The sequence below is a fragment of the Cupressus sempervirens genome, chromosome 11, assembly GCF_028749045.1.
Source record: "Cupressus sempervirens isolate cs-2001-9-10 chromosome 11, ASM2874904v1, whole genome shotgun sequence".
NCBI lineage: Eukaryota > Viridiplantae > Streptophyta > Pinopsida > Cupressales > Cupressaceae > Cupressus > Cupressus sempervirens.
Genome location: NC_143128.1, coordinates 369,250,425 through 369,276,980, shown reverse-complemented (window position 1 = coordinate 369,276,980; position 26,556 = coordinate 369,250,425). Strand labels below are relative to the sequence as shown.

The 26,556-nt window shown below is 36.8% G+C and overlaps 1 protein-coding gene across 1 annotated transcript in view; it reads right to left on the bottom strand.

The window, feature by feature from the left end:
* Positions 1–26,228, bottom strand: part of LOC149529610 (uncharacterized) — a 227,481-nt gene extending 201,253 nt beyond the window's left edge. The window contains exons 1-2 of the mRNA XM_089810040.1: positions 25,877–26,228; positions 25,696–25,791 (exon numbers count right to left, since the gene is read on the bottom strand). Coding sequence (XP_089666166.1) covers positions 25,696–25,791; positions 25,877–26,104 — 324 coding nt within the window. The 5' untranslated portion in view covers positions 26,105–26,228. The remainder of the gene's footprint in view (positions 1–25,695; positions 25,792–25,876) is intronic.
* Between the last annotated feature and the right edge of the window lie 328 nt (positions 26,229–26,556).

The window sequence follows — 26,556 nt, the reverse complement described above, 5'->3', positions numbered from 1 at the left end:
TGTGTCGCCGTCGGCTATCTTTGTACACCCTCGGAAAGTTTTCCCGATGGGTATTTAAGCATGGCTTGTAGGAAGTCTTTAGGCATGCTTCTAGATTATTTTCTATGTACTGCGAATTCTTGTCGAAGTTCTCTGTTGTTGCCATTTTGGAAGTGAAAGACCTTCCCTATTTGGTTTGTCCAGTTTCGATGGGATTCAACCCTCACCCTATTCTGTCACCTATAACACTTCGCTCGGATCTAGCAAATCGGAGCACCATCATATTGCGAATTGGAGAAATAAAGTGTATTCAATTGATCAACTCTCTGGTGTTTGAGCAATTACATCTCTGGCAACGTTTTTGTGTTCATTTCCATTTAAACCTATCTGCGTCCATATTGATCACTATCTGTACAATCCCTTCGACCATTTGATCTGCACAACTGTACACCCACGACCCCATACCTCACCACCATACGGCCCTCTTTTCAGCAACAATCCCAAAGGCAATTGTACAACCACCAAACACTACTGTTCGGCCCCTAGCACACCGTACGGACTGCCCCTTTTGTGCTCCATGTACGACCTTCTTGGTCACCAACCCTCCATACTGTACGACCATCTTCACTCTGTCATACAACCATCTCCACCACCCACCATATGGCTCATGTTTTGCCCCCTTCACCGTATGACATTCCTTTGACACCATACGACCTTTCCTCTGGCACCGTACAGCCTTCTTGGCAGCAATCCATACTTCTCCTTCCTCCACCATATGGACCCCCTTCAATTGCACTGTATGACTGATCTAGCCACACCGTACGTGTTTCCTGAGCTCATCTCCATCAATTATCTAGCGCTCTGTACTAAGGAACATTACAGTGGTATCAGAGCTTCGATCCTACCAACCTGTGGACAATGAATGAGAGTTTATAGCCAAAAGAGAAGGACACATTCCGTTGATTGAATAGCTACCAAACCAAAACCAATAGCTGTCGAACTCGTGGCACTATTGAGAGAACTTGCCAAGAATCAAGCACAAATCACTGATACTTAGCGACTCATGGAAGAGACTCTCAAGAAGTTGGCAAACAATAAAATATCCGGAGAACAAAATGGTCACAGCGCGGACTCGATATCGAGTAAATCAAACTCTCATCCAACACGCTCTCGACCTTCCATGCCCTCTTTTCCCCCACAGACAGAGGCACCACACGAAGGGAAACAACCAACCTTTGAAGAGATGCAAGAACAACTAAGAGAAGATTGGAAAAATGCGAATTTTGAGGAAGATATATCCTACAAAGATTACGCAGATCTAAGAATGAGATATCCGGGAGGCGAAAACCGAGGATATTTTAACGATGATCTCAGCAGAAAGTTGAGCAAAGTAAATCTGTCTTCATTTGATGGATCCGAATCCATATCTGTGCAAGCATGGGTAATGAAGGTTGATACTTACTTCCAGCTGAATCCTGTGCCAAAAGAAGAAGCAATCAAGTTTGCGGCACTACACTTGGAGGGAGTTACGCATGAATGGTGGCATCACGGCACCATCACACTGGGGCATGATCAAATAAATACTTATGTGGAATTCACTGAGAGGTTGATAAATCGATTTGATGGTAAAGATCCGGAACTCAATTTCAAAGATTTGGCATAGCTGAGACAAACTGGATCAGTTGACCGGTACATTGCGGAATTTCAGAAACTCTTTGTTTTGGTCATGGACATTTCTGAAAGAAGACGGGTAGTGCTCTTCATGGACAGATTGATAGAACCACTGAAAGATTGGGTAAAGGGGTTCAATCCTACCACACTATTAGAGGCCATTAAGAAGGCATAGAGTATGGCGTCATCATCAACATCATCCTCGCGAAGTTACTCACATTCTAAACTGTTGGTGTTTTCGAAGGACAAAGATAATAAACCTCTGTCCAAAAAGCCGTCATTGGACGAAGCTACCAAACAGGAACTCCGAAGGAAGAAACTGTGTTTCAATTGCAAGGGACCTTGGGAACCGGGCCACAGATGCCTAGGAAAGGGGAAGATCCATTACATTGAGGTCATGTTCGATGATGAGGACGAACAAGAAGAAATACCCACCGAAGACAACCAACATCACGATGACACCAATATGGTGAGTTTGAACCGTACGGGAAGAATTGTAGCATTGGTACAACACGGAGGAACTATCGCCCTAGCCAGTAGCCCGAGGTGCACAGTGTTTCTTGTATAGGGAACCCTCCAAAGACAAAGGGTTATGGTGATGTTGGAGCCAAGCCGATCATAACCACACCATACCGTCATCCCAAGAAATTCAAAGATGAGATCGAAAAGACTATTTAGGAACTGCTGGAGAAAGGGTGGATCCGTCCCAATTCTAGCCCCTTCGCATCATCGGTAGTATTAGCCAAGAAGGACGAAACGATGCGCATGTGTGTGGACTACCGTGCGTTGAACAAAAAAATAATAAAGAATAGATATCCCATTCCAAGGATAGATGAGTTGCTGGATGAATTACATAGCGTAGTCTATTTTTCAAAAATAGATCTTCGTTCTAAATACCATCAGATCTGCATGAGGGAGGAAGACGTAGAAAAGACGGCCTTCTGTTGTCACTACGAACATTATATTTTTTTTTTGGTCATGCCATTCGGATTAACAAATGCATCTATTACATTCCAATCATGCATGAATCACATCTTCAACAAACAATTGCATAAGTACTTATTGGTATTTTTTGATGATATCATTTATAGCAGGACATGGGAAGAGTACTTGAAGCATCTGGATGAAGTCCTAAGGATCATGGGGCAGCAGTCTTTGTTCACCAAGCAATCCAAATGTGAATTCGGTATGATAGAAATATTGTACTTGGGGCATGTTGTCAATAAATATGGAGTTCAATTTCATCAAGAGAAGATTCAGGTTATCTTTGATTGGCCTCCTCCAAAATTACTCATAGACTTGCGAGGGTTTTTCGGACTATGCAGTTATTACCGGAGGTCCGTTAAAGGATTCTCTCAGCTCAGCGCACCCTTAAGGGATCTGACAAGGAAGGGGTCTTTCCAGTGGAACGAAAAGGCACAACCCACTTTTGATAAACTAAAAGAGGCAATGAGCACTTGTCTCGTACTTGTATTACCTAATTTCACTCAACCATTCATTCTGGAGTGCGACACATCCGGTGAAGGCATTCGCACGGTATTGATGCAGGATAGACACCCCGTAGCTTATGAGAGCAGGAAGCTTACACGAACAAAACACTTATATTCCATCTACAACAAAGAAATGGTGGCCATCATACATGCACTAATCAAGTTTCAGCAGTATCTAGTGAGTGTCAAGTTTGTCGTCCGTACGGATCACAACAATTTGAGATATTTTCTGGAGTAACAGGACTTGAACGAGAGGCAACAAAAATAGGTAAGCAAGGTTCAGGCTTTTGATTTTGACATTCAATATGTGAAAGGGAAGAACAATGTGGTTGCAGATGCCTTGTCTAGAAAACCCGACATCTGCTCCCTAAATCAGATTTCAGCTGACTAGAAGGCACATCTATTGGTAAAATATTCCAAAAACACATTTATCGGTGAGCTAATGGATGGCAACACCCAGGATGATCGGTACAGAGTGGTGGATGACATCATCTACTATAAGAATCGGATATTTTTAGTGCCAGAATCCAAATTGAAGCAGAAAATCTTGAAGGAAGTACACTTCTCACCCTTGGCAGGACACCTGGGTTTCCTCAAAACTTACAGAAGTCTTCAGGAGAGGTTTTCATGGAAAGGACTTAAAGGGGATGTGTTGCAGTATGTAAGAGAGTGTGCGGTTTGCCAGCAAAACAAATCCGAACATACTATACCTGTCGGGTTACTGCAACCGCTGCCAATTCCAAAACACAAGTGGAAAAGTATTTCGATGGATTTCATAACGAGGCTTCCCAAGGTGAATGGAAAAGATTGTATTTTCGTGGTGGTTGACAGATTGACAAAGTACGCACATTTCTTTGCCATCCCCTCAGATTTTCATGCCGTACAAGTTGTCAATCTGTTTTTTAGAGAAGTCTTTCATTTGCACGGGTTACCCTAAAACATTTCCAGTGATCAGGATGGGCAATTCATCAGTATATTCTGGACAGAATTGTTTCTATTGGCAGGGACAAAATTGTCACCAAGTACTAGTTACCACCCTCAGACAGACGGACAAATGAAGATTGTGAACAAGTGGCTCAAAGGTTACCTTTGAAACTATGTCTTGGCACAACAATGGGCGTGGGTCCAGTGGATACACCTAGGAGAATATTGTTACAATACCACCTATCACATGTCCATCGGGATGGCACCATTCAAAGCTCTATACAAATACAAACTCCTCTCCTTCATCGACACAGTGTTGGGGGACAGCCGCATACCAAGGGCGAGGGATTGGTTTCAAGAGGGACAAGACATCGTACGATACCTAAAGGAAAACTTGCAACAGGCATAATGTCAACAAAAGATGTACGCCGACAGACACGGAATGGAGAGGAGTTTTGAAGTAGGGGACTTGGTTTATCTCAGGCTCCAGCCATATTGACAATCTTCGTTGAAGAAAAAAGGAAAAGAAAAATTGAAGTTGCGATTCTATGGCCCCTATCGCATAGTTCGTCGCATTGGTGAAGTCGCTTACGAGATGGAACTTCCAAAGGGAAGCTATATCATAACGTCTTTAATGTTCCTTCCTGAAGAGGGCCATGGGGCAAAACCTCACAATAGCCACAAACCTTTCGCCGCTCAATCAAAAGGAAAACTCATATTGGAACCAGCCTAGATCATCGAAGTGTGTGAGAAGACTGCGGAACCCCATGATGAAGGACTATTTGGTGCATTGGAAACACTTGCCATTGGACGACGTGACATGGGAGGGCGAGCACATTATCCAGCACCGGCATTGCATTTTCTTGAGGACGAGAAAAATTGGGACAAAAGGACTGTAATGTTTGTGTTATAAAATAAATCATTTTTTTAAAACTCTTGTTAATGGGCCCATTGTTTTAATATATCTCTGACCCATTTTTATTTTTGTTTCTGTAGTTTGTGTCGCCATCAGCTATCTTTGTACACCCTCGAAAAGTTTTCCCGACGAGTATTTAAGCACGGCTTGTAGGAAGTCTTTAGGCATGCTTTTGGATTATTTTCTATGTACTATGAATTCCTGTTGGAGTTCTCTGTTGTCGCAATTTCGGAAGTGAAAGACCTTCCCTATTTGGTTTGTCTGGTTTCGATGGGATTCAACTCTCACCCTATTCCATCACCTATAACACTTTGCTCGGATTTAGCAAATCAGAGCACCATCATATTGCGAATTGGAGAAATAAAGTGTATTCAATTGATCAACTCTCTGGTGTTTGGGCAGTTACATCTCTGACAACGTCTTTGTGGTCATTTTCGTTTAAATCTATCTGCATCCATATTGATCACTATCCATACACTCCCTTTGACCATTTGGTCTGCACAACCGTACACCCACGACCCCATACCTCGCCACCGTATGGCCCTCTTTCCAGCAACAATCCCCAAGGCAATTGTACAACCACCAACACTATTGTACGGCCCCTAGCACACTATACGGACTGCCCCTTTTGTGCTCCACGTACGGCCTTCCTGGTCACCAACCCTCCATACCGTACGGCCATCTTCACTCTCCCATACGACCATCTCTACCACCCACCATACGGCTCTTGTGTTCCGCCCCCTTCACCGTACAGCGTTCCTTTGACACCGTACAGCGTTCCTTTGACACCGTACGGCCTTCCCTCTAGCACAATACAGCCTTCTTGGCAGCAATCCGTACTTCTCCTTCCTCCACCGTACGGACCCCCTTCAACTGCACTGTACGGCTGATCTACCCACACCGTACGTGTTTCCTAAGCTCATCTCCATCAATTATCCAGCCCTCCGTACTAAGGAACATTATAGGTATCCACTAACAAAGAAATTTGGTTTCTTTACAGTGTTGAAGAATTGGTTAACATCATCTGTCTCATCGGTGACTTTAGCTGAAGGTTCACGAATTGTTATACCTACTGATCTTCTCATAGGTTGGGTGGCATGATATTTCTTAAGACTGGGATCATTTATTACTTCTATAACTTTCTTTTCTATCTCTTCTCCCACCTCATCATGCATACGAGCCATAATCTTTACTAACCTCATCTTTGTCCTCATCAATGGTCTTGCCTTCTCCAATACTTCATGCATTGTAGGTTATAAGTGTGCAGAGCTACTAGGTTCCTCTTGAAATTTAACAAATACTTAATGATGGAGTTCTCAATCATACCTTGTTGATTATCATTATACCTCCAATAGTGTTTCTAAATTTTATCCAATTTTCCATCATGCTCAATCCTAGTTCTAATGGACTTCAAGACAGGTTTCCATTTCTTCCTCTTTGCCTCAACATCAATCTGTGGTTCCTCATGGGTAACTGTAGCAACAGGTTCTTCTTTCTTTTTTTCAACTTTCACTTTTCTTCCCTTTTTCTGCCTTCTTTCTCCCTATGACCTTAGGCTTCTTAGGGCTAGGACCTTGGGCCTTTGCCTTCTAGCTTGTAGATCTCTTAGGCTCATGTGGAATCCTTGTAGGTCTCCTTCATGCACTGCAAGGTTTAGGTATAATCTCTACTGCTATTATCTCAACATCTGGAATATTTTGAGTTTCAACTGCCTCTATAATAGTTTCATTTACAGATTCACTTTTATTGCCTTAAAGCTTGGTCCTAGAGGGGACTTCGCTTGTCCTTTTAATCTCTACCCACTCTTTATTTATCCCCTCTTGAATAGCTATCTACTTAACCAATTTCTCTACTTTCCTCCTCCTTGTTCCCATGTATAATTGTTTTCTGACTTGGCTGAACTTCTCTTTATAAGTTCCCTATCTTTCACATTCCTTATCAATGGGTGATGCAAAATGCACATCTGCATATCCTTCAAGTGTTTCTTTATCAGCTTCATATCCCATTGGATGGATGAATATTTCTCTTGGTTCTACTGCCTCCATGCAAGTAGCATCTATTTCATCCATGAAACATATTAGTGTCTGCATACTTCTCCACAACTGATCTAGGGATGATAAATCTTTGCTTCATTTCCTTTTGGAATCCTTGAAACATTCCAAACAAATCTGCAGTAATATCACCTCTATATTGCATAATATAATGTTCAGAAATCAAATCCATTGTGCATCTATCATTAGTCCATGCATGTGTCTACATATAAGGAAATTTGTGTATAATATGAAAGATGTGTAGAAAGAGTGATCCAAATCTGAAAGGTTGGTACTTGTCATGTTTAATCCTTCTCAAGTTTTCAAATAGATGTCTCTGAATTTCACATATATCAAAGTGTTCCTTTTCAATGACCATCTTGTACGTTGTCTGAATTACACCAGCTGACACTGAATTATGCCTGGTACTGTAGTCCATTTTGTAACCTAGGATCATAGCTATGATCCTAACATTTGTTTGCCTTATATCAGAGAGGGTCACGGTTCTCCTATCCCACTTTGTACCAGTATTTGTCTCAACTTCTTTCTTGACCATCTTAGTTGTCAAAGGTACAATACCAACATTATCTAAGCGAGTTACAAAGTGAATTAGCTATTTAGTGATCATGGTTGGCTTGTCTCCCAACCCAAACATCTGGTCATATATTCTGCTTAACACAATCCTTATCCACTCAAGTTCCTCATAATCCACAAACTGTAAAATGTTCAAGTTCTCTAGCCGTGTAGCTTCTGGTTTCAAGGTTTTTGTCTGAATTGTATATCTTCTCATGTTCTGATCTAATATCCTCATTGCCAATTGATTCCAGCTTACAGTGAATATAAACCCTAATATCTTCAACATGTAAAACACCTCCTAGGGTTTTGGGAAAACACTCTAGTAGGGTCGTCCTCCAATCATATGAATGGGTGTTTTTTAAACTGATATCTAGGCCTTTTTTTTACACTGTATAATCAAAGTTTGTCCATGATAATCTAGCTTCAAAGATAACTTCAATTAATAGCTTAAAACAACTTCGCAGTATGATAAATACCTCATTACGATTCTACTAGGGCATCCACCAAATCTTTCACAATTGTCTTCAAAATCACTTTGCTCCTTCACTCAAGGTTCACTGTAGTCTCAAACTACTCAAATGATGAATGATTCAATCTTGCCCTTTAAATCCTTGGTAAAACACTTTGTCATAAATGCATTCAAAGGTAGTATATAAAGATGATATTGCAACAGAATATGCTAAAATTTGCAGCAACCCTCTGTACAAACAAATAAGCATCTATGAACTGAGATACAGGATCATAGTTTCCTTACATTCTTGCAGTTAACTTGGCATATCTTAACTAATCAATTGAGGGATCTGGTAAATTTCAGGTAAAGAGCTCCCCCTATAGCTACAATAGAAAATTGGGTTGAAGTAGAGGGTTCAGTGCTAAACACTGCATCCATTTTGTTCTATGTGCATACCTGTCCCTTTTCTTTCCATACCTTTGTGTTCATTGTACTTCCTTCTCTCACAAGTGTCTTGTCAATGCTTTCATTATGTGTATGGTTAATATTTGCATTTGTTCTTCCACCATAATTGTTTCTTTTGACATTAGGTGTTCTCATTGTGTTCACAAATCCATTGAATCTACAGAATCTACCTATATGTCCCAGATTGTTGCAAATATGACATTTAATAATTGAATTTCCATACCGTGGTCCAAACTGATTTACTTGCAATCTGCAATATCTAGCTATGTGTCCAAAAATGTTATATTTGTAGCATGTAACACCATTGTTGATAACATTATTCATTCCCAAAGGCCTTCTTCTGCCATGCTAGGTCTTTCATTTGTTCTCACACTAGATCTCTGATTAGGCTTCTTACATTCATATATTTTGTGTCCATAAAGAAACTAATTGAAACAATATCTAATAAAGGGTTTTGTATCCATGTTACCTTTGCAATCCTTCTTCACGTGTCCATACTTGTTGAATGCATAACATCTACCTTTGAATGATTTCTTCTATTCTCTAGGTTGCTCAATTTGATCTGATGTTCAATTAGGTTCCTGTTCAGGTTCATGCTCAATCAATGTCTCGGATTCTTTAGAAGACTCAACTTCAACATATCCAATGCCTGTCATGTCTCCTTTAGGCTTCTATGTCAGTAGCTGCTCATCAAGCTTATCAGTACTTGAATATAACTTATCAAGTTGTACCTTAGTTTGAACGAGTTCACCTTTCACAATGTTGGTGTACTTCTCAAGTTCCTTGTATTTAAGCTTTGATTTATCAAGTTCTGATTTCACCTTGGTAAGCTGTGTTTGATTCAGTAATCTTATCTTTCAAATCTTCTTTTGGTTTGTTCTCATCTGAAATCTTGATGAACTTTAGTGATGTGACCTCAAGTTTCCGTTTAAGTACTTGATTATCCTTCTTCAATTTGGTAACCAAATCTGAGTCCTTGATCTGATCAACTAGCTCTTTCCTTTTAGCCCTTGATGCTTCTATCTAATGATAATCTTTCAGCTTCTTGATATAATCTTGAGCATCCTTAAGCTTGATTTTCAGTTTTTTCTTTTTATCATTGGCCTGATCTAATTCCTCGAGTGCAGCTTCATAGTTCCTTTGCAAAACTGTTGAATCAATTATGATCTCTCTCAAGCTGTTAGACTTCTTCCAAGTAATGGTGCTCTACCAATTGTTTAGAAGTAGGGAATACTAAGAGGGGGGTGAATCAATATTCCAACACCTTTTACCCAACTTTGGATTTTAGCAATTAACCATAAACATGCATGAGCAAATAAACTTAATAACAATAAATATCATGCCACAAAGAAACTCATAACACCATAGGGAAACCTTGGCCAAGAGAAAACCCCGATGGGGATGGTACTCGCAAAATGATGCACTCATCAAAAATACCCTATTCAGAGTTTTGCCTGTGTTAAGATTCTATTACATACATTTTGTTACATCCCAATTTTCGACCCAATTTAAAATGTCCATATAGCCATTGAGGTTCACATGAAGTCAGTTGACAGTTAAATTTGTTATAATCTGTGATGATCCTGTTCTCTACAGCTTCCCTGAAAATGATCTTTCTCTATCAGGAACTGAAAATTTCACTCAGATGGAGCTATTGTGGAGGCAGTACAGTATACTGGAGCTAAGTGGAGATGTGGTACGGACATCAAATGAGGAGGTACGACAAGGGAGAGGTCATACGGTACAAGCCGTATGGTGGGAAGGTGAGCAGATATGTCGTACGGAAGGGTGTTGAGCAAGTCGTACGATGGAATGGAGAAATGTACGGAGGGCAGCAAAACTTTGGACGTACAATGTGCAAGCACAGGAAGTTTGTATAGTGTCTAGTAGTAGGCACCCAAGATGGTCGTATGGAGTGTGGACAGGGTCGCATGGAGTGTGGAGAGAGTCGTACGATGGCTGGAGTAGGAAGACCATTGTACAGGGGAGAGAAGGGGATGGTCGTACGGTAGGCTCAAATGGCCGTATGAAGTGGTGAGGGACAAGTGTACGGTGAAGTTACTGAACCACAGTGACAAGTGGTGTGCAGACAAAAAGGGAATGTCGAGTCTTGTAACAGAAACACTTATAGATCAAAATTCATGAACCCAAACAAGAATGAAGAATCAACACATATAATCTTCCAATTAATATTTGCCAAAAGATGGTGCTCCGATGTCCCAGATCCGAATGAAGTATTACAGGCGACGAAATAGGGTGAGGGTTGAATCCCACCGAAACTAAAAGGACCAAATAGGGAAGATATTTCACTTCCGAAATGGCGAACAACAGAGAATCTCAATAGGAATTCGCAGTACAGAGAAAATAATCCAAATTGCATACTTAATGACTACCTACAAGTCGTGCTTAAATACCTGTCGGGGAAACTTTTTGATGGTGTACAAAGATAGCTGATGACAACAGAAACTACGAAAACAAAATAAAAATGGGTCCAAGATATATTAAATCAATCAGCCCAATTACAATATCTTAATTAAAAATTTATTTTATAACGAGAACATTACATAATCCTGCAAAATGGTAAGATAAGTCGTTATAATTTCATATGAAGATAACATGCTAATTGATTATTTATCATGAATTCATGGAATTGAAAAGGCGGTTAGCCATTATGATTAATTATGATTAATAACTCATTATGGTAATATGATTTAACCGCGGAGAATTTCCTTGTAGGGAGCACGTCAAACGGGTGGAAGCATTGTCAGAAAAGAATTGGGCCCAGGAGCATCACCATCACTGGATAAATGGGTATGAATCGTGAATCACCATTGTTGAGGACCTAGCGACTACATAACAGGATACACATATTAGACATGCATGAGCTATTGGATAAAACCATTAATGATCTTAATTAAAGTACATACCTTTTATTGGATTATGGTTCACTTTTCCACCACATCATTATAATACATATTTATGTACGTACACATAGATACAAATTAAAGGTGACATCATAGTATTATTTTTATACAAGATTTTATCTATTTAATACGTACATTTAAATGCATGTACAAGATAAAATAAATCTTTCAAAATGAAACATGTGTTTAGATATACATATTTAAAAGGTACGACCTTGGATAAACATTTAATGTGTCATCTTAATAAAATATATTTACGTGCAAGTAAATAAATATGTTTATATTATTCTTTTGATTTGTAACCTGTCAAATTCTTTTCCTTATCTATTCAATTCTTTACTTGAAACCGAAATGCACACTTGGCATATTATATAGGCGTCCAAGAAGGTGAAACATTTCTTTAAGAGTTACGGCTTCTTGAAACCCTGGAGATATCGAACGCCTCTATATATTTGGGAGCTGTGAGAAACCAAGAAGATATTAGACCATTGAGTCTCATTCCTCACGATATATCTCTCTACATTTTTCCTTTCGTTCTTTTCCCCGCATATTTTCTGTCAAGATAATTATCATTTCATCTATGCTCTTGCTGAAAACGTGGTTGGTAATCAAACTAAAACTGCATTAGGAGTTCTTTCCATTAAGGAGCTGGTTGATAGCATCTAGCCAAGGCTCAATTACCTTTCGAACTTACCAGGTTATGTGGTTACCTTCCCATATCCGAATGATTTATAATGTGTTTATCAGATACTACTGCATTTGTAATTACAGCAATAAGATACAGTTGCTGGAAATATCATACATCACCCCTGTTTGATATCATTGGATAGATCCTCCTTAGGTCAGAACTTCTCATGATGAGTCGAGACCAAATATTCATGTCTTGATTTCATATCTTTATTCTACCGTTGAATGTCAGAATCAAATGGTATTTATTTTGCAAGTCTTAAGATTATATTTCTCAAGTCACAGAAATGTGATATGCTGAAAACATGTAATATTCTTATGTCCATTGAGGATCAATAGAAAGAGTTGGTTGCCCTGAGATTCAAACACCTGGGACTCACCCGGCCAGGGTAAACTTTAAGAAACCCCCGTCCAGAAAAAGATATAAATTATTGGGGAATCTTTCATTATTTTGAAAAACCAAATTATTTTTATCAGCAAATCTCTCAATTTTTTTATTTTAAATATTATTTACATTGGCGATTATTTTGGAATCATAATTTTTGAGTAGAAAATATTAGCAAATCTCAATAATAATAGGAAGTTCGCTAATCGTCATGGAATATTACAAATCAAAATTGAACATGTTTTATCTCATGGAAATTATGAGGATAATTACATTATATTTTAAATCAATAGTGAAAACTAAATATTGATAATATATGCCTAAAGTAACTAATAATTATGATAGTTATTGGTGAATTAATTTTAATTTCTTCAATAATATATTATATTTAGGTGAATCAAATCTAATCATGGATCGAACATTGTGGCGAATCTTTGATTTTAAATTTTTTTATAAAATAAATTATTGAGCGATTTTAAATATTTTAAACTTATTTTAATAAAAATGTGGCAATTTAGGTTGCATTAAATCTTAAATTATTAGCCAAATTACTAGCAAAACTTTTCTAAAATTCGCAACATTATGAATCTTCACCACTAAAAAAACACCCTACACCTGGTTGTATAGCCAAGGAACAGGTGAAGAGGTGAAAGGAGATCTGCAAGAACATGAAATCAGAATCAGAAGCAATTCATAAACGTATTACATATTCAAAGAATCACTTTAAATAGCTCATGCATGTCCAATTTATTCTCTGTTGTCAAGTCGAGTGGTGTGATTAAGTACCAGGATGCTCAATGGCTGACAAGGTGTTCCATGTCTATTCCAGGTAGGGAGGGCCTTTCTAGTTAGAGAAAGTGTGGGGATAAGTTTGAAGTCCATGGTTGGGAGGTTAAGCCTCTAACAATGTTTCCCTCTCCATGAGATGTCAGAATGTGCATCAGATAAAGATAGGTTGAGCATCCAAACATTTATTGGTAACAGGTATTTTTACTTTTATGATATTTATACAAGTAGAAGATATGATGGATTAATTTATAGCATTGAATTCGGTTATTTCCTTTGCTGAAAGCAACCTTTCTCGTCAATGTAATTGGTAACCATTTAGATCGATTAACCTTCCAACTGAATATGGAATATATCTATAGGATTGTTATTTTAGTCTTTCATTTATAAGAATAATGATTATGAGCATATCTTCTAATCTTATGTTATTGCCACAATTAGCAATAGGAAGAAAAGGAATGAAACAGAGATATCTGACGCTCCAAATAATACAATGGTATCGGATGTCCTAAATGATACAGTGGTATCTGATGTCCTAAATGATACAATGGTATATGACACCCCAATTAACACAGTGGTATGTGATGCCCTAAATGATCCAATGATAATAGATGCCCTAATTGATACAATGGTATGTGATGCCCTAAATGATCCAATGGTAATTGATGCCCTAATTGATATAAGTGGTATTTAATGGTAATCGTCATTTGATTTTGATATAGTGGTATTGGATGGTAATCGTCATTTAATCCTAAGTGGTATTTGTGGACTAACCTAGGTGTTTGCAGAAGCATCCCTAGATTGATTTCGGTTTCAAATTCCATGGTATGTAGATTTTAATTTCCATAGTAAACTCCTTGATGGTGTTTTCAATTGTTAGTTATGAAATTTTCGTTTAACTGATTGTAATTGTTAATCTCATTCCCATGAACGTAACTGATATAACTGTCTTCCTATGAAAATGAAGTAATAACTATATTTCTTTGATATGTTAGTTGTTAGTTAAAACCCGAAAAAAGTGGTTGTTACTTGTTACACATTTAGTACATTTGTCCTTGTTAGAGGCCTCAACTCTATTAGGAGTTGTATTAAAAAATGAGCTCATTGCTCATACAACAATATACAAACTATACAACCATTACAAGTGATATAGATACTATACCCAAACTGACTATATTGATATTTTCAATATTCGATTAGTCCTTGTGTGTAGCTCACATCTGATCATGCTCATATAGTCTTTGATCTAGTCTGGCCATCAAAACATACATATCCCAATATAAACAAAGCTTGCAAAACATAATCATAGCATAGCATCATCATATATATCTTCACATAGCAAAAATACCTTCCTCTACAGTCTTTGCTTTAACTCTATCCAGTGGGCTTGAATAACAAAAAGTATTCCATGTTTCCAAATCATTTTTATCACAATCTACTAAACAAGGGTAAATAGCTAGGATGTCGTCCCTACATTAAGAAGTTTTGAATTGTCAAGACAATTCAATTCCTTAGTCTAATTATCCATGTATTTTGGTTCTACAATAATAGACTAGTTCCATGTTATTCACCCAAAACTCACTCTAATTGATACATTAACATTAGCAAACATAAACATATCATGTATACTCCTTGTTCTACCATATATTAAACTTGTGGCCTTCCATCTGCTTCCTGTGAAGCTCGTTGACTTAAACAGCATAACTGGTGACAATTTTCCTAGTTCTACTTTGACAATTTCTTCATCACAACATGCCAAATTTTATCCTTATCATGGACAACCTTTTGATTGATAATAGTGTTGTCATTAATGACAACATCTAACTATACACATTAGCCAACTTGCCAAAAATATGTCATTCTGAACTTAAATTTTTATTCTTTACTACAAATATATGTTTGTATAATGTATGTATGATTTTTATATGTATCTTGTACAAACATACCAATCTCCCCAAAACTATGTCATACCAATGTAGTGTACGCTCATATCAAATTCCAATTTGACAATATAAACCAAGAATCATCGCCTATAATGTTAGCAAATACAAAATCATCACTAGCATCCTAATCGACATTGAAGGATCTATCAAAGTCATCATTCTTTTTGGGTTTAAACTCATGTATTTGACATCTCTTGGCATATTCTAGCAATTTACTTTTGGGTTACCAAGAGACTTAAGCCCGTCGTCCTCAAACTTTTAATCTCCACCCCCTTTCTTCTTATCCCCTCTATTCTTTTATCTACCCCTTCAATTGGTGCATCACTAGAGGATTCTCCACGAACTTTCTCTTTATCTCTGCACTCAAAGAAATACCATCGATTTTATCGCTATTTTAGGGAAAAACAATTACCATTGATTGGCATAGTCACATATTCCCATGTATTGAGTAAGGAACATAACAAAATGCAATTATCAACCTCCCTCTACTATATTCAAAGAATATAATTTTCTTTTCAAGAAAATCCTATTTACAAGACTCTGGGACTAATGTAGAGTTTGTATTTTCATTGACATTGAATATCCAGAGGGGTATTCTAGCATATTCATCATTACAAAATCTAAAAGACATGGACAAATAATACTTATAGCTTTTTTATTCAATGTATTTTATTCCTCATCAAGCATACCTATAGGTTACACTAAAGAAGATACTATTGTCCATTGAAGTATCTAACAAGAGGTCTTCTACCTTCAATGTCCATAACTCAAAGTTCTAACCACTAAAAAGTCTTGCATCTTAGATCTTTATGTGCTCGATATGAATTTAACGAGACATGCTCTATATTCTCTAAGATCCTTCAAATGCAACAACTAAAAACACTTATACACATTACAATAACCATTCATACCAAATTTTCTAAACTGCAACACATTAGCCATTTCACCCCACACACATACAATGATGACATCAAATGGAAGCTTCATTAAAGCAAATACACTCTAACAATAAAAGTTCAGAATGTGATCCTTGTTACAATTGACAAATTAACTAGGACATTGGAACACCTTAAGATTATGTTATCAAATTCAATTTTTTTGTAATAAAAATTCAATTAGCAGTAGCACAATAGAGGAAACACGTGAAATTGTATGCAGACCAAATATACACAAGACACATATTAATGTAAGAAACCCTTATAAGAAAAAAAAAAAAATATATATATATATATATAGTAATTGTGTTCACAATAAATTATGTCCAATAAAATAAGCTCTTGCAAAGTATCTCTATCTACAAACTACCACATACAACCTTCAATGAGCTCTACCGACCTTCAACAAGCAACATCTAACCTCATTCCATCCATCAAAGCAAGTCAATGTAGCTTCCAAACATGCTCATGAATAACCACCAACTGAACCATCTAACTAGCACATAGAATATCAACAGTCCCACAACCAAAACATAATAATACCATGACATCAACATACTGCGACTTCTCCACAAGGATAATTACTGTACATAAGTTGTTGCCTCTGACACTTAGTCAAAGGTCATTGACCATCTATTCATGAAATGCATACATGTCTTCCTCCAATACAACAAAATATCAACTCAGCCTCATAGTAGAAAAGGCAAACACCTAACAACTAGTTGCTTAGGGTACCTCTAAGCATCTCCTAGAAGATTTTCATCCTTTTAAAAATACCATAAGTGCTCCAATAACACCATGAATGTGCACCTATACTATCATTCACAATCCACTCGTTACTCAACAGATTATGCAATTACGACTTCTCCTCTATATGACTTGTAATTGCAACCATTATAATGTTGAACTTTAACAAGCCTTCATGTTAAACCACAATTCACTACAACTTAATCTGTAATGTCCCCTGATTTGATGAGTTGGAATGTTAGGACAATATTCTCAAAGTATTAGCAAAAGTCTTCCTTCTAATAGATATTAGCAATATATGTTATTTACCTAGATGGTATGCATAAAATATTATTGAAAATGGACTTATATAATGATGAGGCTTTTTTGGTTCAATGGGTGTAATGTTACCCAAATTAAGAGCGGAGTTCTAGTTAAGATTTATCACCTCTATATGAAAAACTTAGGCCATGTAAGATAACCACATATTATTATCTTGTTCCAATATATGAATAATAAGTGCAATGACTTGGCCCATTCATGGGCTTGTTGGGGTTAATCCAACTTTGAAGAGGGCAATGGCATTCTGGACACCCCCAAAGGATGGTTGGATTAAGATAAACTTTGACGGGCGGCCAGGGGAAACCCAGGTGTTTCAAGGTGTGGGTGTGTGGCAAGAGACCACAAGGGCAACATTCTCGCTTTTGCAACCAAATTTTTGCAAGATGGAACAAATAATACTAAAGAATGTTCTACAGCCAAAGAGGCTCTGGGCTTAGAACCAAAAATTGGCTGTAAATGAATTCATCTGAAAGGTGATTTGGAGATCATCATAAATGGCATCAAGAGAGGAAAGATGGAGGCATGGCATCTGGATCAATGTATTCAGCAAATCAAAGAATTGCTCCTGGATTTTGATGATTTTAAGGTTTCACATTCATTTTGGGAAGCGAACAAGGTGGCAAATATGCTAGCCAATATAGGTGCCAATGCAGTATTGGGTCCACAAAATGAAATCTTTGAGGACTTTCATCACCTTGGATTAGAATAAAGAGAGCACTATTGTTTGGCCATTAGACATATTATTTCATACATGAAAATTTAAAACTGGATGACTTAAGGGAAAGGCATCATGAGTCCGACTTCCGATGACATTAAATCATTCCAAGGTAAGCAAAGATTTCCAATTCAATGATGTATCCCTCGAACGTGTCAAATGGAGTATTGGTTTGCCTTGGTACTTCGTTCTAAAGAGTTCCAAGGCAGATATATACAGTTAGAAGGTAGGTCAAGTTCATTTGTTTTCATGGTGGGGGAATCGAAAGAAGAGGTCCGCTAGGTTGTTGTTGCATGTGTGGATAGGTAGTGGATTATGGGGTTGGAGGACATAATTGAGAGAATTTTTCTAGGTGTAGGTATTGAGATGGGAACTGAGCCTTGGAAGCTAATTAGCGGAGGGGACTCTTCGGTTCAACCATTGGTTTTGTGGCTATCCTCAAATCTGCAAGGTGCCCATATCCCCAAAGCAGAGCAGGGGTGGAAAAAGATAGTGGAGTTTTTGACTAAGCACATTTGGGCGTTGGAGGAGCATGAACGAGGCTTTATGAAGGCCACACTGAGAAACAACACGCTTACTCCTGGACAACAAATTCACCACCAAATTGAGAAGAAATGCCACCTTAAGGAGGGTGCATCCACATCACAAGGAGTCTAGGTTGATGCACCGTTGCTATTCGAAGAGGGGGAGGGCAGCGGAAAGCGCCGTAGGGGGAGGAAGGGGATTTCAATGAAGGATGACCACTTCACTCCAACATTCACTCGTGAGGAAGTTGCGCGATGGTTCAAGGAGTAAGAAATTACAGATAGTGGAGATGGAGATGGATTTGTTTTGTTTGTTTTGATCGGATAAGTATTTGGGTTGGGTGGTTTTATCTTCTTCAAAGTGTTCATACTCTGTATTTTTCTCTAATGGCATGTGTATGGTCAGGGTATGGGTAGTTAGACAGAAAGGCATTTAGCCATACCAAAGCAATGTATCTCTCTTTTTATCAATATAATACAAAATGTTACCTATCAAAAAAAAAATTGCAATGACCTGATTTGTAAAGTTATTGTGTAAGGGTAAAGTTATCCTAATGACCCTATGTACTTATGGATAGAGTTCTTGAGAACAACCTGATTACTTGTCTAGTAATATTTTTTGTGAAATGGTGGACGATTCTTCTTCAAACTACCAAGTGCCTTAATGTATAACGATCTCTGTTCTTTTCTAAAACAATGATGGTGTAGGCCTTCCTTTGGCGTCTTCTCTATCGTTTTAATGGTATGACTTGATGTTAACCTACCTTTTTATTTTCCTTTCAATTCCATAAGGTGTCTTTTTATTCCTCCAATTCCTCTCTTATCAATCCTCTCTCCCGCTATACTTTTCCTATTCGCTAACTGCAAGTGATTGATTTGGTCACTATTATCATACCTTGTCCCCTCTCCATCGCGATCATCAAATCTGCCTTTTAATATTGTATGAAGAATTATAGCTCCTCGTCACAACTTTAATATAAAACATTCATGGCACCCCTTCAAATGATGAACTGACGATTAGTTAGCCATCGATTATAATCTCCCTTCAGTAGCGATAATGATGACATGGTCTTGTTTACTTTCCAGTTGCTAATTATATGGTTACTTGATCAACATAGACATTGTTTAGTGTTATAATCAAATACATCTTGGACATGACTTTGATGGTATCATATTTGCATTTCTACTACTAACTTTCGTTCACAGTACCTTGGTCATATCCAATCCTTTCGTTGCAGATTCATTTTATTACGAGCTACTTAGTATCAATATACTGATCTAGATTTTCTCCGCATAAACAATAATTATTCTTCTATCGCCAATATAGATTTACTTTGCTCCTCCTATATTTGCTAAAAGCAATTACGGTGCTTAAGAAGTTTAACAGCTAGTTGTTCCCCTTGATTTTGATGGTCAACTTTCTGAATTGATTGACAAAATTGTTTATATAATATTTAATAATTTGAATATAATCTCATTTATGAATAATATCATTTGCAATGTCGATATGAATATTAAAATTATTTTATGTGGAGATTATTATTTCATTTATATGTGTATGTATAATATACAATTATTAAAATCTCTTTAATATTGTTTTTATTTCTAATTATTTAATAATATAATATTGCATTATTATTTTGATCAATATTATATTATCAATATTAGTATTTATTTATATTATTTATCGTCATTATTTACTATTATAATAGTTTCATTATTATATTATTTTGTTATCTTAGTAATGTATTATATTAATATAATATTATTATATTTCAATTTAATTACTATTAATTATTTATATTGTAATTAAAACTTTGTTTACGATAGGGGACACCACAATCTGCCCTTCCTCAAATTGCTTGCCTATAAGCAATTCAATTCCTCAATGTAACTTTGATATGCAATCCAAAGATCCTGAAACAAAAAATTCATCTTGCATTTAGAGCTCATAAATTTACAATTATGAGCATGTCAACTCTAAAGAACAAATGTTAAATTAAATTATTAAGAATAGTTCAAAGACACTTATCTTGATGTGTTGCAACAGTTCTGTTCTCTCGATTGTGTATTGACTTGACCCATGATGAGTCTTGATGACTAATCCTTATAATCTCTAGTAGAGACTTTATCTCTTTCCAAAGCTTATGGATACCCTTTTCAGTATGATTTTGTAAACATTAGGGGAGACTTTATCCCACCCTAGGCCTCTTTGGTAGGCCTCTTTAGATGTCCCTTGAGGACTATCCCTTTTTATAATGCTTAGGAGAGACTTTATCTTGTCCTAGGCCTCTATGAATTTCTCTTTAGGACTACCCCTCTTTATAATGCTTAGGAAAGACTTTATCTCATCCTAGGCCTCTATAAATGTCCTTTAGGAATATCCATCTCTATTTAACCCTTAGGAGAGACTTTATGTCATCCTAAGTCTTTGGATATTGTTTAGGACTATCCATTTTTATAATTCTTGGTAGATACTTTATCTCTTTCTAGGCCTCTAGAAATGTATGATCTTTCTTTAGTTTCATACAAAGAATTTGAGAAGATTTTGAGAGTGAGTAAATACAACTGAATATTTGCATTAATATGTTTGTAGTTGCAAATTCTCATTCTCTGATTAGTTAATCAATTTTTTACTTGTTCACACATCTTACTTGTTGATCTTAATAAAACAGGTATGTATAATATCCAGCTAATTTGAAGTGAATGAATTTCTGATTTCTAATTCCATTTTGTTTCCCTTTTTCTCTAGTATTGGTTGCTAATTTGATTCTCAAATTTGTGCATCATTGTCATAGCTAGGGTTGGGTTTCTTTAAAACTCCATCACTTTTCCCCTACATTTGATGGTTGGATGTTATTGAGATCTCTTGTATCATGTCTTGTTTTCATATGTGACTCTTTATTTCTTTGTCAGAAATTTCTTCCATTCTATGGACTTGGCTCCTTTTGCCACACTTATGTCATGATGCCCATGGTTCTTTGCACCTAAAACATAAGCCTTTCTTTATTATGTTCTCTTTTTTCTTAAGAACATAATGAAGCATGTCTTTCCTTGATCTAATTTCATTGACCCTTCATACTCGTGTTGTGCCTTGGTTAGAACATTCTTAGGTCTTTCCCTACCTGTATCAACTTTCTTTTCCTTTCTGATGCTTTCCTCCAATTTTTTAGGTTCCAATGGTTTTACAAAGTTTTTGGTGGAGTCTTTAAGTGCTTCTATAAACATATGAGTGAGTCTCTTTTGGAAAAGGTTTGGGACCATAACTGATAACCCTTGGAATTTACAAACAAATTCTTCCACTGTTCCAGTTTGTTTGAGTTGAGTTAGTTCTCGAAAATACCATCAGGAGTCCTTATCATCAAATCTATCAATGAGGCTTTGGCAAAATTCCCCATAGGAGTTTACACACTGGTGACCTAGGGAAATAAGCCCATGATGCCACCACTCATGCACTGATCCTTCCAAATGGAGTATTGCAAACTGAAGTGCATCTTCTTCTGTCATGAGGCTTAAGGTGAAGAAGGTATTCAATTTTTGTAGCTATGCTTGAGCTGTGATTTTCTCTGAACCATCAAATTTTGGAAGTGTTACTTTGTTTAATTTGTGTTTGAGCTCTTTGTTAATGTGCCTTCTAGGTGCCTCTTGTCTTTTGTCTTTGTGAAAATTCTCTAAATGATACAATCTCTCTAATGTGAGGTTCTAGATCTGCATAAGCTCTTGCTATGTCTTCATTTCTAGTCATTAATTGTTCTATTCCTTCCTCTTCTCTTGATATCTCTCCTCTGGGTAAGAATGGAGTTGGGGTAGTCCACTCGCGGAAGATACATTATTATTTTCTAAATTGATTGAGCTAGTGTCTCTTGCATGGGTATATGAACTTTCGAATTGTTGATTGAATTTCTCATATTTTGTAGTGCTTGGAGAAGGGCCTGATTTGATTTTTCCATTTGACTTATCACAGTTTCGTTTGTTTGTTCCATATAGGATCTCATCTCATTGGCTAAATCCTTCATCGTGTTCTTCCTTGTTCTTCTCTAGTAAGTTTGCATAAGCTTTTACTCACAAGATAGCAGGATAATGCTCTAATATCACTGTAATGTCCCCTGATCTAATGAGTTCGAATGTTGGGACAATATTCTCAAAACATTAACAAAAGACTTCCGTCTAATAAATATTAGCAAAATATGTTATTTACCTTGATGGTATGCATAAAATATTATTGGAAATGGACTTTATAATGATGAGTTTTTTTTTGGTTGAATGGGTGTAATTTTACCTAAATTAAGAGCTAAGTTCTAGTTAAGATTTATCACCCCTATAAGAAAAACTTAGGCTATGTAAGAAAACAGTATTATTATCTTGTTCCATTATACGAATAATATCTGTAATGAACTGATTTGGAAAGTTATTGTGTAAGAGTAAAGTTGTCCTGATAACCCTATGTACTTATGGATAGAGTTCCTGGGAACAACCCAATTGCTTGTATAATAATCTTTTTTGTGAAATGGTGGACAATTCTTCTTCAACTGCAAGTGCCTTAATGTAACGATCTATGTTCTTTTCTAAAACAATGATGGTGTATGCCTTCCTTTGGCGTCTTCTCTATTGTTTTAATGGTATGACTTGTTGTTGACCTACCTTTTGATTTTCCTTTCAATTCCCTAAGGTGTCCCTGTATTCCTCCAATTCCTCTCTTGTCAATCCTCTCCCCCACTATTCTTTTATTAATCGCTGACTGCAAGTGATTGACTTAACACTATTATCATTCCTCTTCCTCTCTCTGTCAGCAATCATCAAATCTGTGTAATGTTCCCTTGTTCATTGTCAAAGGACAGCACCATGGAGATATACTGTTCAAAATCTGCAGAATGACGAACGGTAAATTGTAGGAGGCACAACTAACCAGAGCTAGTCATGTGGGGGTAAATTTAAAACCAGGACTATAATACTTGTGTGCTTATTTGAACTAGATAAGCAATCAACCAAGCTAGCAGATCTTAAGTGTTAGTGCTAAACGTGCTAAACCCAATAATGCAATTAATATAAACTTATTAAGTGGAATGAATATGTCACCTAAGTTTGCCACCATTCAAGTGCCTGGAGAGGCAAAACCCTGACCAGTGTCTGATTATGCAATTAGCTAGAGTAGGATAACTTGGATCATTTGAAACCTAATACATCTGTTCTTGTTTGTCATAGGAGCTGGGGATTTATAGATTAAGTATTGTCAAGCATCTTTTACAGAGTAATGCATTTGCATATCATGGCTCATGGCCATACTATGATACCCAGGATTTCTCTATGGTGTGTGTGGGAGCTGAACCAATGTGACAGTAACCTCACCTTTGTTGCAACCAATATTATTAGTGCCGTGATTAAATCTGAAGTGTTAAATTCAAAAGTTGACCCCAAAAAAATCCCACAAAAAATACTAACAATTCTATAAAATGCCAATGATTTGAAACAAACAAATTCAAAAGAACATCTAAGGTACAGCGGGACTGTAAAATAAGAATGACAGAAACAAGGATGGGGGAGAGGACACAACAGAGGAGGGATGAAAATGCTTGAAGTAGAGTGTATTCATCCATGACAGGGTTGTTCAAAAGTTCCAAGTCTTATGTAATTCCAAGTCTTATCAAGAGGAAGAGTAGCGTCAAGCCTAGGTTGTATGCCAAGGTGAATGGTCTTGTCATATCCATGGTGCCACAACATTGTTTGAATTGTCTACTGCTATCTCTACCAATACTTTCTATTGTTATGAAGAAAGCTGAAGCCTCTTCAGTAATAGTTTATAGAGAGTACTAAGAATATAACGAGCGAAAAAACAATAACTTAAGGGATTGGTGGAAGGCAAAAATAGACCAAGGCTGATGCTGCAACCATGGATTGTCAAGATTAGTCACAAGGATTTCTTGGAACAAAGCACTATAGCTTGTTGTCAGGAAAAGGATGGTAGGAGTCTATTGCTATGGTACCATGGACCATTGAAAGTTGTAAAGAGTTGCAATGATTCATAAAGTTATATTTTCCTGGCAATAAAGTTTTTCTTTTCTTTCCAATCAAACACTACGACCTCTTGCCAATATAAAGATGGATGGAAGTTATTGCTATATTACCATGGACCAATTATAACAAAGATTCATATAAGTATTATTTCCTATTAATAAAGACGTTTTTGTTTGGGAATCAATCAGTGTAGCTCATTATCAACATAGAGATGGATGAAGTTTATTGGTATGGTACCATGGACAATTCCTAATTCCACTAATAAAAAGTCAAACTAACGATTCTTATCCTGCTTACACACAAATGGTTCACATCTTCTGTTGTCAACCAACAAACAAAGTCATTGTGTTAGAAAATGTTCCACTTGGTTATGCGGGTGTGTACAAAGTAAAGCAAATGATCCTAGATTCTACAATAGCATGGGTATAGTGGAAAGAAAATCAAGACAGACGAATGCCAGAGAGTATCCCATTGAATGATCCACTGAGTCCTTAAATATGTAAGAGGGAACTCAACAAAATTATTAGCAAGATGGGTGAGTGAGCATGATTAGCTCTCAAATATGAATGCAAGTATAACCCTAAGGGTTTAGATAAGAGTTATCTGTCTACTAAAACCAATAATAAATAGCCATGGAACCTTTCTGGTGTTTGCTCTTATCAACTGCAGTTGAATTTCAACCCGTACGAAAAGAGTAATCATCAAATCCAGTTCAACTTAATGAAATTCTTGTAGGTTTGCATACACTGAGATTAGCTATAAAAGGTATGGTTAAGGGGTGACATGGTGTTCAATAACTAAGTGTGATCAGAAAAAGCTGTAAATACTCATCAATTACCCTGTTCATTCATCAAATGTGTTGCTCTCTCCAACACATGTCCGGTTTGTGGTCCAGCTTGCACTTATCATGTTGCATCTTTCATTTAGGCAGAGCCCGTTTCTGCTTATTCAAGGTAGTATGTTGCCAGAAAATATATCCTCAACTTCAGATACTCAAAATTAAAACACTTATGCAATTTTCTTGGGAGCCCCTTGTTATTTGGTATTTCTATCCTCCATGGACGTTTGCTTTCGGAGGATGATTACTGTATTAATATATAATTTGAGTTGATTACTAAAAATTAAAACAATTAATTACTACATGTTATAAAACATAGTGTTAAGCGCTCTAGCCCAAATGATACAATCCAAAAGTGGAAATTTTATAGACTTACGCCCTCAGCTGTGTCCAAGATGTTAATTCCTCGGTCGAATGCATAGCTGAGCTGTTCGTGAGCTTCCTTCTCAGTGTTTTGATTGCCCCATGTCATCTGTCAAAATTTTCCAATTATCTTAACAATTTTTCAATCTCTTTTTCTAGAGAAAGAAAAAGTGAAGATAAGATAAACTGGTTACCGTTCCAAGTGTAACTTCACTGATCAATAGCTCGGAGTCTCCAAGCTTTCTGTAGTCGAGGGATGTTTTGGACATCACAGCTGCTGTGACTTGCACCACCCTCCTCTTCTTTCGCACTTCCACGAAAGGAATGCATTTAAAGTTTTGACTCCCATTTCTCAAAGCACGTCCTCTGCTGCTGCTTGCTGAATTCAAAATGGCATTTGCTGAATAGTGTGAAAGAGCCATTGCCACTGGTACAAACGTACCTTCACTCTAAATTGGGGAGTGGAGAGCCAAAGGCTATAAATCTGGCATGTAATGCCGTCTAAACCTCTTATCGGGATTAGTGAACGTTTTGTTTGGTAATATCATAACTGAATGGGGAAGAGGTATAACAGGTGACCATTTAATTTTAGTTTTTTTCACTAGAATATGAATAAATCACAAAGTTTTAAATTTCTTTATGTCAAAGGGAAGCATATTAGGATAGTTAAGGTTGTCTATTTGGAAAGTAATTGTTTGGTATTTGTTCCTATTTTAATTTGTTCTTATTTTCTTAATGATCAAATTCTATTTTAATACATTAAAGTTTTGAACAAATGAAATGTTAACATGAATGTATAATGAAAAATTAAAAAAGTTATAACAAAAATGTTAACATGAATGTATAATGAAAAATTAAAAAAGTTATAAAGAAA